The 16,466-nt window shown below is 26.9% G+C and overlaps 1 protein-coding gene across 30 annotated transcripts in view; it reads left to right on the top strand.

The window, feature by feature from the left end:
* LOC107457063 (myosin heavy chain, muscle) overlaps positions 1-16,466 on the top strand; it is a 59,072-nt gene that overhangs the window by 16,579 nt on the left and 26,027 nt on the right. For 10 of the 30 annotated variants that reach the window (XM_043044376.2, XM_071180840.1, XM_043044378.2 and 7 more), the window contains exons 10-17: positions 3,686-3,789; positions 7,011-7,268; positions 8,928-9,077; positions 10,220-10,390; positions 12,640-12,819; positions 14,334-14,481; positions 14,564-14,616; positions 16,191-16,278. In XM_043044376.2, coding sequence (XP_042900310.1) covers positions 3,686-3,789; positions 7,011-7,268; positions 8,928-9,077; positions 10,220-10,390; positions 12,640-12,819; positions 14,334-14,481; positions 14,564-14,616; positions 16,191-16,278 — 1,152 coding nt within the window. Of the gene's footprint in view, positions 1-2,526; positions 2,631-3,685; positions 3,790-7,010; positions 7,269-8,927; positions 9,078-10,219; positions 10,391-10,714; positions 10,886-12,639; positions 12,820-14,333; positions 14,482-14,563; positions 14,617-16,190; positions 16,279-16,466 lie in introns of all 30 variants that reach the window. The other 20 variants (XM_043044375.2, XM_071180834.1, XM_043044377.2 and 17 more) reach the window with 3 other exon arrangements.

Genomic DNA, 16,466 nt, shown 5'->3' with positions numbered 1-16,466 from the left:
TGAGTTAAAAAAAAATAAAAACTGTTCAAAAAAAAAAAAAAAAAAAAAAAAAAAAAAAAGAAAAGAAAAGAAAATTTAAGATATAAGTTTGTATAAAATGATATATCGGAATTACTAAACTTAAACCAAAAAGAAATAAATGTTTATAAACAGTAAAGGATATAAATGGACATAAATACCTTTTATAAACATTAATAGGAACATTAGTTAGTATACTCAGAAGGACAAATAATAAGAAACATAAAAGAGTTATGCTATGGCTATTTCGGGAAAAACAGTATCTTACAATTTAATTATACACTGATATTAAATGCATATAGGTTGCTTCGTAATCACCATCATCAATACATACTTCAAAAATTCTTATCAAAAATGAAGTAAGAAATACTTAGTAAGGAAATTAATATTTCGGCGAGGGAGGAAAAATTAAAAAGAAAATCCTTATCAAAGGAACAGGGAAGTAGGCATGAAAGTCAGTAAAAAAATTTTTATTAAAGGAGGAATCTGAGAAAAGGTGAATGGCAATTTTTCGAAATACCTTCAAGTTTCACTGGGCAATCAAACCAGTTTTGATATTATTTTATCCAGCTTTTCCAAACAGTGATTCGTGATATTTTGATAATGATTGGTTTATGTTTCATTCCTCGTAGAAAAATTATTTTACCACACCAAATGTAAATACTTTTCAGCTTTATTTTTTTTAAGGATTTTTAGAGTTCATTAATGGTGGTGATGAAGGAACGACCTGCGTAAGCATATTATATCCACCACTATGTGTTTAAGCAATTTCCTAAATCAGAATCGGCATTCCTTTCTATTCTTGTTAAAGTGACTTATGTTCAAAATGTTAAATGAATTTATAGTCTGCCTATGGAAAGAACTCCCTTCGCCATTCGTCTGAAGCAATGGCGGTGACTACGGGTACAAGGTTTTAGTTTTTCGAGTAGGGGAGTTAGATCAATATTTAAGACAGGTTTTGACTCAGGTCATCGAGAAAAAGATAATCAGGGACGAGAGAAGTCATCCTATTTGAAATGCTCTATTTCTTGTTTACACAGCAGGTGTGGCAAGGTGAGTTCTTTCTATAAACAAACTATATTATTTTGTGTATAATGATGTATAACTACTGAGTACTATGATCATGTACAATGCGCAAAATAAAGAACGATCAGCCTGAATGACTTTTGATCTAATTATCGGATCTTCATGATCGATGACTCAATTTTAATGGTTCGAGGGGGTGACCTCAAATATGTTAATTAATGTGCAGACGATATTTTAAGTTACGAAATCAGACACAAGAACGTACTTTCCCTAAATAAACATACACTTTCATCGACAGATTCGGATTTCTGATCCCCAAAATATAGGGAGTATCCGCAATCTGGGAAATATGGCTCTCAAAGTTTGGTCAGAAGAGTGGTCCAAAGTTCGGACACTTTAATGTTAATTTTAATTTGTGCGTATTTCGCCATAACTCGAGAGATTTCAAAGGAGATTAAAAATTTTAGCACACAATTATGAAAAGTAGTTAATATTTAGTATTGATTATTTTAGTTAGTATTTATTATTTTTTATCATTTTATTTAATTACAGTCGAAAAATTTTTGATGGTAGGTCATAAATTTTTTTTTTTACATAATTTCAAAGAATATAATTTTAGATGGCAAAATACAAAATTTGAGTAGAATCGGTCGAATAGTTCCGAAGAAATTGAATTTTAAAGAAGCTCTTTTTTTTTTCTTCTCTCAAAATTCGATTTCTGAGAAACTATTTAACCAATTCCACTCAAATTTTGTATTTTGCCATGTAAAATTATATTCTTCAAAATAATGTAAAACATTTAAGCATTTTTTGACAAAAAGTTTTCGAATATAATTAAATAAAAGAATAAAAAATAATAAATATTTACTAAAAGTTATTTTTTGCATGAAATTATCTTTGGTTAAACGAATTAAATAATTGCGTGCAAAAATGGTTCAATTCGTTTATAAGGTTCTCGAGATATGGCGAAATACACATAAATTGAACAGAATATTAAAGGGTCCAAACTTTGGACCACTCTCCAGACCAAACTTTAGGGACCATAGTTCCCAGATTGCGGCTACCCCTATAATTTGGGGGTCAGAAATCCGAATCCATTGAAGAAAAGGTATGTTTATTCAGAGAAAGTATTTCTGTGTCTGATTTCGTAACTTAAAATATCGTTTGCACTAATTAATTAGCATATTTGAAGCCATCCTTACGAGCCATTAAGATTCAGTCCTAAAATGTTAAGAACTGATCGTTAAATTAAAAGTTATTCAAGGTGACTATTTTTTATTTTGCGCAATGTATATCAACGCAAATTTTGAATCAGAAGTCAATTGTCTTCGTTTATTACTGTAAATTCATTTTTTTTCGGTCTATTGTTAAAAAAAAATAGTTTCAGCCTAAGCGCATTAATCGAGCTTTTTTCTTGTAGCTCTCAATGCTTGTGCTTTCTTTCTTTCCTTTATTAATTCTTGCTTAATTTTGATGAAATAGAAAATCTGCTGCTGAGTGATGACATTCACGATTACCATTTCGTATCACAAGGTAAAATTGATATACCAGGGGTTGACGACGCTGAAGAAATGGGCTTAACTGATGTGAGTAAATCAACATGTAAAAGTAATCGGTAGAATAGAAATCTCCCAAATCATCTGATCCTTGATTCCCTACCCTTAGTCCAAGAATCTACCCTTTTATGTTTAAATTACACTTTTAATTTGTGTAAAAAAAAGATTCCCATTCCCAAAGAAAGTATCCTCCCTCCTTTGTTCCACTTTCAAAAATCCTCAATGCATTAGAATTGATCAATCACGAAGAATTACTTAGATTGTTGTTACTGATGCATGTTTATCAGACTGTCTGTCCTTTAAGTATTAACTTTCTCTCTCTCTAAATCTCTTCTAATCTTTTCTCATTTTTCTGCAAAATAGCAAAAAATATTTTTACTGCTGCAGTTATCGCCAGATCAACTAAATCGCTCTTTAGCTTAACAAGGGTCTGTTTCCTTTTTAGTGGTGGACTAATCATATCAAAGTTAAATAATTCCTTTTAAACTCACAACAGTCATTTTTAAATGGAGCATTTAATTACTTTTTGAAACAGTTTTCCTACTTTCGTAATTTTTTTTAAATCAACGTTACCGAGTTATATGAAAATAATAAACGTTACTGAGTTTTTCATACTATCTAATTAATTTAGGTTCAGTTCACCACTGCTGCATATAATGCTGCTCAGCTGTAAAGCTCTAAAAGCTAGAAAACAATCAGAAAATTAAAAAAGAAAGAAAAAAGAAGTAAATCCTCTGTGTTTTTCTTAATGCATTTATGAAATTTGCTGTTCATAAATTTTATTAACTCTAAATAGAAATTATTTTCGTAAAACAAAAGTTTTGGATTTCATGAACAAAGTGTAACTTTATTTTAAAAACGAAGTGCTTTATTTGAAGCTCTTGACTGCTAAAAGAGTCTAATATTTGATGCTATAAATTAAAAGATTTTATTGTTTCTAAAACTATTCCGTATCACTTCTGTGTTTAGTTTAATAAACCACTAACTTCTTAAATAATCACTAGAGTGCACTTTTCATGCATGCTTTCCTTTCCATGTGGTTCCATTCCTAGTTGATTAGTCACTTTCCCCTTAATCCCTTTTAGAAAAAGTTCTTCTTTCCAACAATGTCCGAGATTATCATTTTGTGTCTCAAGGTAAAACCGATATCGAAGGAGTAGATGATGGTGAAGATATGTTAGTAACTGACGTAAGTATCATTTACATTAAAAAAAAAAATATTGTGATGTTGTCCACAGGTCAGTATGAAAATTATTAACCACAAGGAAATTCTTATCACCAAACGAAAATTTCAGAGAGCTCAGAATTAAATATTTACTAATTAAATATTGACTAATTAAATAATTAACCTAATTATAAAATTTAATAATTATGATATTGTAACACTTAAAAACACTTTCATGAAATAATATTTTCAGGAAATAAGTACTGCCTGATTATAATGGAATATTTTCTATAATGGAATATTTTCTATACGTCAGAAACATTTTTAAAAAAAAAAATTCAAACACCTTTTAAACCTAAGTTTTTTTCACATTCTAAGTTTTAAATCACATTGTGATAAATATTTTTAGAATTCATTTTAGAAATAAATTATTGAAACGTATATATTACAGGTTTTTAATCACTGTTCAAGTGTGAAATGCTCGTTTTCAAATGATGAAAATTTATTTTCGAGGTCAATGACAGCAAAGATGCCATTAAACGTATCAAAATCAGTTCATTTGACGGATGAAACTAAAAGGAGCTTCTGAAAGCATCTAATGGATAGTATAATTATTAAAAGTGCGTTTCAATTTTATCCGACAGAAAAATCGTTCTGAAACGTATATAGAAACACTCACAGATTCTCGAGCCATGGGAGCACAGCTTCTAGTTAGAAACAAAGTAAAAGTTGTTTTTATTATGCTGTCATAAACTAATTTGAATTTTCGCAATGTGATAACGACATTCATTACAATGAAACAAAATTACTCGTCGAAATGACCTTGACCTGAAATTTAGTTTAGAGAGGCCTTTAGTGTTAGCTAAAGGAAATAGATAGTTTATCACCGAATTTATTGATATGTTTATGTTAGGGCTCTATCCCTTACTCAGAGTCAACTAACTAAAGGAAATAAGCTTTCTGGTCAGTAAGGAAACTGCTTATTGCGTCACTCGATCATTTTCCCTCTAACCAAGTTGAGTTGGCCAAGCAATGTGTTATTAGTTGCTAATTTTGTTGTTTCCGTCCAGTTTTTCTCAATTGCTGTAGTTGTAGTTAATTTACGTCGCAGTAGAGCTGCACAATGGGCTATTGGCGACGGTCCGAGAAACATCCCTGAGGGAGATCCGAAGACATGCCATCACAATTTTGATCCTCTGCAGAGGGGATGGCACCCTCGCTTCGGTAGCCCGACGACCTGCGCGCAAAGTCGAGCACTTTACGGTAGAACAGTTTAAAGAGGACCAATACCGCACACCCTCAGTCCCTACGCAGACTGATCCAAGTGAATCACCCTCCCGCACACTGACCGCTGTCAGTGATGCTTAACTTCGGTGATCTGCTGGGAACCGTGTCTTAACGATCAGTCCACTGCGGGACCCCAATTAGTAAAGGAGTTTGATTAAAGAACAATGTAATCTAATCCAATCTAAAGGAAAAAAATACCAAATGGACCAAATATTTATTAACTAATCAGATAGTATCTGCGCAATTTGCAAAATTATGCAAGTAGCAAAGAATCTTAAAAATATTTAATTCTATAGGCTTTTCTAAGCACATATTAGAACGTTCAGAAATAGGCAGCCTATAGCGTCAAGAAAGAAAACAATCAATCAATCAATTGCAGAAGTAAACATATCGGGTGAAGAACATAAATCGTTTAAAATCTTCGTATCTCTTTCTATTTCAATTTAACAAAACTTTATTCATTATTCTAAATTATTCTTCAGACTTTAAGCCTTTTAAATTACATATATTTATCATTTAATATCAATTTGATTAACCTCTGGGAAGGACATTGAATTTATATATAAAGTTTTGCGGAGATGAATTCAAACGTAATGTAAGTGCTGCATTTGACGTATAACTTTTTATAAAAGCATAACTTTTCCTTTCAGTTTATCTAAAAATGTTACAATAAAATCCACTTTTAAATGTTATTTTGATAACTGAAAAATACATTGTAGAATTAAGCTTTACAATATATTTTTATTTTTCCAAATGATTATCTATGCTCTCACCAATAGTACAGTGCGTCAAAATCATGTTTCGGGTTAAAATCATTTGGAAAAATATAGAAATAAGCTGGCAAACATTTTTTAACTTTAAATTCATATTTTCTTTGAAAAATTTAAATTCTTCGTATTTTCTATGAGAAATTTACCTATTAATAAATTATCCAGAAAGTGTTTTAAAATAATTAATTCAATGAAAAATAGTATTTTGAAGTAAAAAATTTTATGTTTTAATGATTCTTTGATAATAATTCTACAAAAGGTAATTTTTAAATTCTTTTTTTTTCCCAAATCGATAAATAATCGATTTTGTAATAGAAATATTTTTATGCTTTAATTATTTTTATATTTCTCTTTAGTTAATTGTTAAATAAAATGCTATAACCATATTTTTTGGATTACAAAGTGTTTTAAAACAACAGTATCTAAGATATTTTAAATTTAAAAGCTTATTTTATCAAATTTCTTTTAGAAAATATAACTTCAAAGTTTTCTTATGTTCTATGATCAAGTCACTAAAGCCGTAATTGGTTAAAGTTATTTAATTTGAAATCATACTTTATATTGAGTGAAATAATTTTATGATCTAATTTTTTTTATTTATCTTGACAAAATTTCTTTTATCTTAACAAAATGTATTCTGGTAAGATTTCTGCTTAATTTTTTTTTAAACATTTGTTAATTTTAAACTTTATATTAATTTAATTTATTTCTAATATTTTAACATCTTTGTGCATTAAAATTCAAAAGCTATGCTAAAGACTGGGTCCGTTAAGTAAAAATTAATACCAGCATCTAATTTCCTAGTTCGTCACCTTGAACAAAATGAGGAGTTATGCATATAATTTGATTTGTATCAACTTCTCCAATTTGTTTGTTGAGCCAATAAGCTCAGTTTGACAGTATTATGATTACCTGTTAAATTACTCTTTTGTGAAATATCATTTAATTACAATTTTATTTTACAATTGATTGGATTTTTTTTAAAATTTACTAAATGTATTAATAATTTACTTGTTATAAGTTCTCTTTAAATAAATGAAATAGTTAAATAAAGATAAAGATTATAAACTTTAAAGATTATCTATTACTTTATTTTCTTGAACTTTATAAAATAAACTTTATTTTTTTTAATGATTGTTTAGATTTCTTTTTTGAATTTCATACTAACTTATTCATTATTTTGCTTAGAATGGTTTTGATGTGTTGGGCTTCACTGATGAAGAGAAACTCAATATTTACAAAATTACTGCATCAGTCATGCATTTGGGAGAGTTGCACTTTAAACAAAGACCTCGTGAAGAGCAAGCTGAAGCTGATGGAACTGAAGCTGGAGAAAAAGTTGCACATTTATTAGGCCTCAATGCTGCTGATATGTATAAAAACTTGCTTAAGCCAAAAATCAGAGTTGGAAATGAATTGGTTACTCAAGGAAGAAACAAGGAACAGGTTAGCACTCAAAGGTTTTTTTTTATCTAAAGATAATTCCATGCAAAATTCGTTTTTAATAATTATTTATTATTTTATTTAATAATTGCCAAAAAAATTTGAATTGTGAGGCATATAAATTTTTACATAATTTTAAATAATGTAATTTTATATGTCAAAATGCAAAAATTTGTATCGCCACTAAAAAAACATGAAATGCACCCTGTGCCTTAAATTTGCTTGATTTTAAGCTGCCTTTCTGGTATTGGCAAGTGCCATTAGTGACAACATAAGTAACAACAACAAAATTTTTACAAAATTGGTCAAATAGTGCATGAGAAATTAAATTTTAAATATCTGACCTTTTTTAAAAATTTGATTTCTTGGAATCTATTTGATCGATTTTTTTCAGATTTTTTATTTGACCATATAAAATTACATTAAACTTATGAAAAAATTTGTTTACCATACAAATAAAAATTTTTTATACTATATATAGATTAAATAATAATAAATAATTGTTAAAAATTATTTTTACATGAAATTATTTTTGGATAAACAAGTTTTATAATTGTGTTCAAAACTTTTTCAATTTGCTTAGAAAATTCTTGAGATATGGTGAAATACCCAAAAATTAGCATTAAGTCGTTCACACTTTCAATAGCTCTCCCTACCAAACTGTTGAGACCATATTTCGCAGATTGTGGTAGCTCCCTATATTTTAGGGATCGGGAATCATAGAAAAAGACCTGTTTATTCAGAGAAAGTATGCTTTTGTGTCTGATTTTATTATTCAAAATATTGCCTAACTAATTAGCATATTTGAGATCACCCCCTGGAACCTTTAAAATTGAGTTCTAGTACGTGAAAATGCGATAACTAGATCAAAAGTTATTAATGTTGTTTCGTTTACTTTCTTGTGCACTGTAGGTACATCAATTGTTTTTAATTACAATGTAACCAAATAGTTGGAAGATCTATCATTGTTGTTTTACAAATGTTTTGTCTAGAAGTAAGTCAGATATTAAAAACTATCTAAGAACAGTAAGATTTTATAGCTAAACACAGTAGAGAGCTTAGATTTATGTTGCCTGATTGTAAAATCAATTAGGATTATTTTCATTACTTTTGAATGAATTAAGAAACATGATATATAAGGGTTTTTGTAACAAGGCTAATATAATAATTTGGCAATAGGTACATAATAAATCTCTAAACAGTTTGCATTGTTAACGGTTGTTGACAATTATAAAAATTTTAACCTAATTAGTCAAAGAACAAAGGACATTTTTAAAATGTAGTATTAAATAAAGTAGAACTTTATCTCATTATTTGTTAAAATTTTAGTAAAATGTTATTCTTACATGATTTATTTATTTTTGTAGAATGTTAATTTACGATTTTAAAACTATTTATGATTTTAAAACTAACTTAAAGTAAAATAATCAATTGTTACAAGTTTAAATGAGTATGTATATAAAATTTAATCTAGAAGTATTTTAAATCTAATAATCTTTAGCTTACATTTATCTATTATAAAAATGCTCTTTAGTTGTTTGTTGTTTTATTTATAACTTTAATAACTTATCTTAAAATAATTACTAATAAAACTGAAGTCATGAAAGCGTATATAATGTTTTAACAAATTAGTAACATATTTTCACTTATATTACATAACAGGTTGTTTATTCAGTGGGTGCTTTATCTAAGGCCATGTATGATAGGCTATTCAAATGGCTAGTAAAACGAGTAAATGAAACATTAGATACCAAGCAAAAGAGACAATATTTTATTGGTGTATTGGATATTGCTGGTTTTGAAATCTTTGATGTGAGTATCCATTTTTTAAAAAAAATTCAAACTAATAAGCTTGTATTTTTTTCTTTATGTTTTAATTTGCAGTTAATGTATTTCAAATTGCAAAAATGCATTAAAAAATAAAAGAAAAATGATATTTTCGAAACAAAATCCTTTTTACTGAAAATTATTCACTGAGAATAGTTGAATCAACTTTCTATAAATTATAAAGAAGAAAAAAAATTTTGAACCTCAAAATTTTCATTAATTTTTTTTGTTGAAATTAGGTAACAATATCAACATAACATATTTCATACATTTGAAAATAATATTGTAATAATTACATAATACAAGTTCACAAGATTAATAATTTTTCTTTTTTAAAATAGTGTATTCCTGGTAAATATAGAATTTTTTCCCTTAAGTTAAATTTGCTAATGTAAAGAAAGAAATTTTTGAATAATTTGGTCCTTTTGAATTTATCTACTTGAAAAGAACAGGTTTGTTTCTGTTATCAACTTAAATAATAATTCAAAAAATAGATCCTTTAAACTATATTATAAGTACTAGTTCATGAGGCAGAGTTTTATTCTGAATATGATCTCATTAAAATGATAATTAAGGCTGCTAATAGTACCATTTTTAAAAGTTATACCTTTAAGGTTTGCTATAAACTTTAATTTAAATGCTATATTTAATTTGCTTTTATATTTTACTTTTTCTGAATTATTTGAAATAAAAAAAATTGAAGAAAATTACTGTTTTTCTTATTTTTCAGTAACTTCTAAAAAAATGACAATGTAAATTTTGAAATAAAAATCATCACATCAAAATCATCAGTAAAAATTATCACATTTTTATTGAATTTCTAACATAGTTTAAATGTTTTTCTTTTTAAATTGAACTTTGCATAACGTAGCTCCTGCATTCAAACATCTTAAATATATTTTGATTAAGAAGCATATTAAATTTTGAATAATTTATGTTGAAAATAAATATAATCTATAAATCATTAAATATTATCGTTAAGTAATGTCTTTTGACATTAAATATATTTTATTTTATTAAGCTGAAGTTTTATTATATGATAAAATTTACACAATTATATAATGAATCCATTTGGACCGGATCTGAAATAATTTTTATGATATTTTAATCATTTTATGTTTACTTAGTTCAATAGCTTTGAGCAATTGTGCATCAACTTTACAAATGAAAAGTTGCAACAATTTTTCAATCATCACATGTTTGTTTTGGAACAAGAAGAATATAAGCGTGAAGGCATTGAATGGACTTTTATAGATTTTGGCTTGGATCTACAAGCTTGTATTGATCTAATTGAAAAGGTAGGGATTGTGTAAAAGAGCCTCAAGTGAATATTGACTTCGTTATGCTGATGCCTATTCACGTTAACAGTATTTTAATACTAATTATTTACGCTTTATCTATAGGAAAAGCATCCTTGTTGCTGCACTTAATTATGAAATTTTAAAGAGACAATTTTTTATAACGCTGCTGTCAATGTTTTGTGTTTTTTTAAAGCCAGTCATTTTTTGGGGTCATTTATGTGGCCAGCAACAAAATTATTTTGTATTTTAAGGTACATTTTTTTAATTACTGCTTTTTGCTTTTGTTATTATTTTCTTGCTTAATGCAGTATACACTTGCAGTTTAACAGTTTTGAGCAGCTTTGTATCAACTTTACAAATGAAAAATTGCAACAGTTCTTCAATCATCATATGTTTGTGTTAGAGCAAGAAGAATACAAGAAAGAAGGCATTGAATGGACTTTTATTGACTTTGGTCTTGATTTGCAAGCTTGTATTGAGCTCATAGAGAAGGTAATGAGCATGCTGCTTGCTTTGCTTTTAATTACCCCTTTCTCTGAAAAATCACAACCTTGCTTATGAAATCTGCATGTAATATATCTTTCTTTTTTAAATAATTAGTTAAACAAACTATGAGATTTGGTGATACTACGTGTGAAAAATCTTTTGAAATGTCTATTTTAACTCTATCATTTTTCTGTCTCTAGTTACTTCTGTTGTCAAGCCTTAAATAATACCCTGTCCTCTGTGACATTTATTTTCTTATTAACCAAAATATGAAACATATAAGTTTCTTTACAGCTATTCTAGAATAGCATGTTTCTCCTTAGTATCAGTTTAATAAATTGCCACTCGGAATTAATGTAAGAAGCCACCAGGGTCTGACTATGATTAAATTAGAGACATTAATACCATATCAGGGGTCTGTCCAGACATTTTGTGAAAGGTCCTGTTTTTTGTAGAATTGTGAAAAAATTACTCATAATTTGTGAATATAAAATAAACGTTAAATCACATTCTTTCGACCAGGGTCCTACTTTTGTGAATTTCTGCAAATATGGCCCTGTTATTCCAAAAAGCTTTTTCAAGGAGTTTTTAAATTGTAAATAGATACAAGATTATGGTCAACACTGTAAAATTATAATAAAAAAAATCAAATTTTCGAAAATAAACAGCAATTGCTGTTACTAAATTAGAGATGCAACATACAAATGTTTGGTATTTAGCCTATACTGCTGAACGCAGAATATTTATTTCGGACGAATAAAGGAAGAAGCGTCTGCCGAAGACAACTTAGTTCGTTTACATCTGTCTTTCTCCATCCTCCCGGGAAGTGTTTATTCGATTAACAAAACAATAATGAAGATAAACAAATTTGTGAAGGGTCTGGTTAAAAGATAAATTTTTTTGTGAAGGATCCGTTTTTAAGTTGAAATATTTTGTGAAGGGTCCCTTTTTATGAAAAGATATTTTGTGAAGGATCCGTTAACGGACCCCAATTTCTTCTAAACAGACCCCTGCCTATATATTATAGCCCATTTCATTTGAAAATACAAATTAGTATTGTAAAAAGTACTTAGCTTATTAGAAATGTTCAAACTGTTTCACATATTTTCAGATTTCATTTAAAATAGATTGTATTTTTGAATTATTTATATAGTTAAATACTGTAATTACTTACAATTGGTTATTTAGTAACCTTTTAAAAATTATTATTGGCATATTGTGCTTCAGCTGATAATCAGACCCTGAAGGCTTTGTATTTGTAAAAGTTCATTTTAAAAAATTATTTTGATTTTTTGTAAATACTTTTTCAGGAATTTTTACAAATTAATATGAATTTCCATAAGTATATAAATATGAATTTTTATTAATAATTATTTTGAAAGATGCTTAAATTACAAATATATTATCTTTTTAAAATGTATTGAAAATTAAAATTAAGGAGTCTGGCTACGATATAGTCGTTATCCTTAATCTACTTCTAAATCTGGAAATGAAGCAATTTATAATTTTAAACTTATCAGTAATTTTTTGATAACATGTTTTAGAAAACAATTACTAACTAAAATAAATTTATATTTTGCCATTATATATCTGAATATTTGAATTATTTTTAAATGTTTTTACTTCTTTTGAAATTTTGCAGGATCCTTAAAAAAATTTTTAGGACTACCTGGTAAAATTTAAAAAAATTTCATATGCAAAATTTTTAGGAGATATTCCAACTACATTACATTTAACACAAATCTCTATATTATTTATAGCCTATGGGTGTTCTATCAATCTTAGAGGAAGAATCCATGTTTCCTAAGGCAAGTGACAAGACTTTTGAAGAGAAACTGAAAACTAATCATCTTGGTAAATCTCCAAATTTTGTTAAACCGAAACCTCCTAAGCCTGGACAACAAGAAGCTCACTTTGCTATTGTTCACTATGCTGGAACAGTATGTTTTTGTGATTTTATTTATTTTCATGCTAAATTCTTTTGTATTTTTTTTTAGAAATGTAATTTTAAATTAATTCTATTTAGTATACTACTCATTTATATACAAATTTTAAATAATTTACATTTAAAATTACATTTAAAAGACTTTGTAATGCATTTTAACTCAGTATTTAGGCTCCAATAATTCGTAGTAAAATTTTTTTAAATTTTTGTTAAGTTGTTATGGTAACTTCTATTTCATTTAAGTTGGTTTTAATAAAATTTAAAAAAGTTATAGAATATTACTATTTTATAACTTTACAAAATAGTATAAATGGAATAATATCATTCTAATAATTTTTCTTCAACTTTGTAGAATAAATATATAATAATATTATGATTAATAATATTTAATTTTATTGTTCAAATTTATTTTTATAAAATTTATTTGGATGATTTACTTAATCACATTGTTAATATATTTCTTGCGAGTTACAGAGAGAGAGAGAGAGTTATGCTTTATAAAAGTAACTTGATATTGTATTTTATTTAATTTCTTATTTAGAAATGTTGTATTGTTGCAAGTAGTGTTGTCGATTCTTTTTAATTTTAACTTAAAAGAATCTATAATAGTATTCGATTCAAAATTCAAATAAATAAGAATGTTATTCTTCTAAGATAAGTTCATATAAAGATACACAATATCCNGCTTTATAAAAGTAACTTGATATTGTATTTAATTTAATTTCTTATTTAGAAATGTTGTATTATTGCAAGTAGTGTTGTCGATTCTTTTTAATTTTAACTTAAAAGAATCTATAATAGTGTTCGATTCAAAATTCAAATAAATAAGAATGTTATTCTTCTAAGATAAGTTCATATAAAGATACACAATATCCTCTGTACTTTCTAATATTATGTTTTGTTATTTTCGAAGTGCAGATTTTAGAATTTATCTTGTGCTTACTGAATTTGTTATTGTTTAGTGTGCAAATTCCTAAAGGAAAAAGTGTAAATAAAAAAGAATATTCGCAATCTTTGTATGAGTATAAAAATAAGAAGCAGCCTTTTCCTGGTCATTAAGGTAGGAGAAAATATACATCTTATTTGAAACTGTTTTTAAATGCTTCACTAAAGAGGTATCATCAATGCATAAAGATAAGAATTTCAAATCTGTGGAAAATAAACTTTCTATAGCTTAATACCTTTACCAACATTAGTCTTTTTAACAACTTTACTGATTACAGTTTTTTTTATGGACTTAATTTTTAAAAAAAACTTGCTTTGAGATTCCTACATTTTAGGAGGTTTCAGTTCAAAAATAGATACTTACTGTATTTCTGCACCAAAAATTAAGAAAAAATTCAAACTAATTATGAAATGTGATTAATGAAAAACTCTGTTTGATGTTAGCTTCAACTTATCTAACATTTATAAATATCTATGTTCAAATTAAATGGATTCCAGTGTAATATTACTTTGTGTTAATGATTCTAATACCATAAAAGTAAACACAAAACATTGATTTTAAAGGTACCATACAATCTTTGTGGATGGTTGGAGAAGAATAAGGATCCTCTTAATGATACCGTAGTTGAGCAATTTAAACATGCATCTAACAAATTGCTCAATGATATTTTTGAAGATCACTCTGGCTTGGGAGCTGATGATCCTAAAAAAGGTTCAGTCAATCAAATCAAATGTTCTGTTCACTTTTCATTGCTTTGTACAGTTTAAACTTACCTTTAAATTTTATCATTTAGGTGGTGGTCGTAAGAAGGGCTCCGGTTTCCAGACTGTGTCCAATTTGTACAAAGTAAGATATTTAGATTTTGGCTTCTGGGCATGAAGTATGCATATTTGGTTTAAAATATTTTACAGTAATTTTAAATCAGAATCTGTTTTTGTTTATAATTTTTTTAAAGGGTTTCAAATTGCTTAAAATTTTTAAAATACATAAAATAGCTTAATAAAATCATTACTTTAATGTTTTGAACTAATGAATTTACTGTATTTAATGTTGTTAGTGTTAAGTCTGTTGTCTGTCTAATGTTGTTAGTGTCTTAAATTAGTGTTGCTATTAGTCCGAGCAGCAGATTTTTTTAAATAAAAATACTGGTATTTTAAATATTATTCAATAAAAAAAAGAAGCGTGTAGCAGGGGAATTTCAGAACAATTTTGCCCAGGAGTTCCAACACTTGGAGTGATGCAGAATAAAAATAATTATGGAAATATTTACGATATTCTCTTATAATTTTGATTTCACCTTTAGTAGTTATGAATATTAACCACATTTTAATTAGAACTAAAACTGGTAAATAAATTCACTTTTGTGTCCAAAATAAGTGACATAAAATTTTTAAAAACATGTTGTAAAATATTAATGTTTAGATCGAAATTTTTTTTGGTTGAAATATATTTCTTTCAAAAAATATACATTGTTTTTCCATTTCTATTATAAAAAATTTTTTTTCAATTTTATTTAAAACAGAATTTTGAAAACTTTTTTTTTAGTTTTGAAAATTTTGTAGAAGTTAACAACTTATATTTTATTATAACAATAGTACAGTTGTTGTGTTCTTTTTTATTGTTTGATCTGATATTTCTAAAGTATTTATTTCATTAATTTTCATTGTGTAAAATTTTAATTAAAGTTTTAATATTTGTAAAAAAATTTTACTCTAAGAGAGAAAAAACAGATAGCTTTTTTCCTCTTGTGCTTTTAAGCAATCACACAATGTTTTTTTCCCCTTTGGTTTTGCTTGTGTCATATTAATTGCACAAAAAAGTTTTTTTACAAAATTTTTGTCTTAGAAAAACTTTTACTCAGCGAAAAAAGCTAAATTTACATGAAATAAATGCAAATAAAGTCACAAATAAATGGATATGTTTGGCTCTGATGAAGGTACTTCATTATAGTACCAGAACGATCACATATGTGACATAATTTGTGTTTCCTTCACCTTGTTTTAGCTTTATTCATATGCAGCATAAAATTAACCCTTTCTATGTTTGTATTGTAGTCCTCTGTTTTTATTTGAAAAGTTTTTGTGTTCTCGTATAAATTGTTTAGTGACAACTAAAAACTAGAAACTTTATTTTGAAATCTGAATGCTAATAAGGAAAAAAGAAATAATATTTTTCGATAATTTTATTTCTAGTTTTGCTTGGTTTGTTGTTATTTTAGTATCTCTTTGAAAAATTCACTCTTTAATGAAAAGAAAAAAAAGAAAACCTGGTGTTTTTTAGTTTTAGAAGACTCTGTACATTGTCTTGTCTTTAGATTCCTTGTTATAAATTTTCCAGCCTTTATAAATAGTATTATGTTTACTTAAATTAGTGCATGTTGTGTTGTAGATGTCATATATTGTGATATATTTTATTCATAGGAACAATTGAACAAATTGATGGCCACATTAAGATCTACTCAACCTCATTTCGTCCGTTGTATCATTCCTAATGAAACAAAATCTCCAGGTAGTTAAATATTTCTGTAAAGTTTTCTTTTTTTTTCTATTTAAACAAATAGGGTGATATTTCCAGTTTATACAAAAAAAAAATTTGGCGCTAATTTGATGACTATTCTTAAGTTGAACTTGCAATTGTAATTTTGAAACATACTTTAATCCATGAAAAATCTTATTTACAATCAAAGAACTATACTA

Source organism: Parasteatoda tepidariorum, chromosome 5 (genome assembly GCF_043381705.1).
Source record: "Parasteatoda tepidariorum isolate YZ-2023 chromosome 5, CAS_Ptep_4.0, whole genome shotgun sequence".
Lineage (NCBI taxonomy): Eukaryota > Metazoa > Arthropoda > Arachnida > Araneae > Theridiidae > Parasteatoda > Parasteatoda tepidariorum.
The sequence above is the reverse complement of the archived record's forward strand: the minus strand, read 5'-3'. Positions and strand labels throughout refer to the sequence as shown.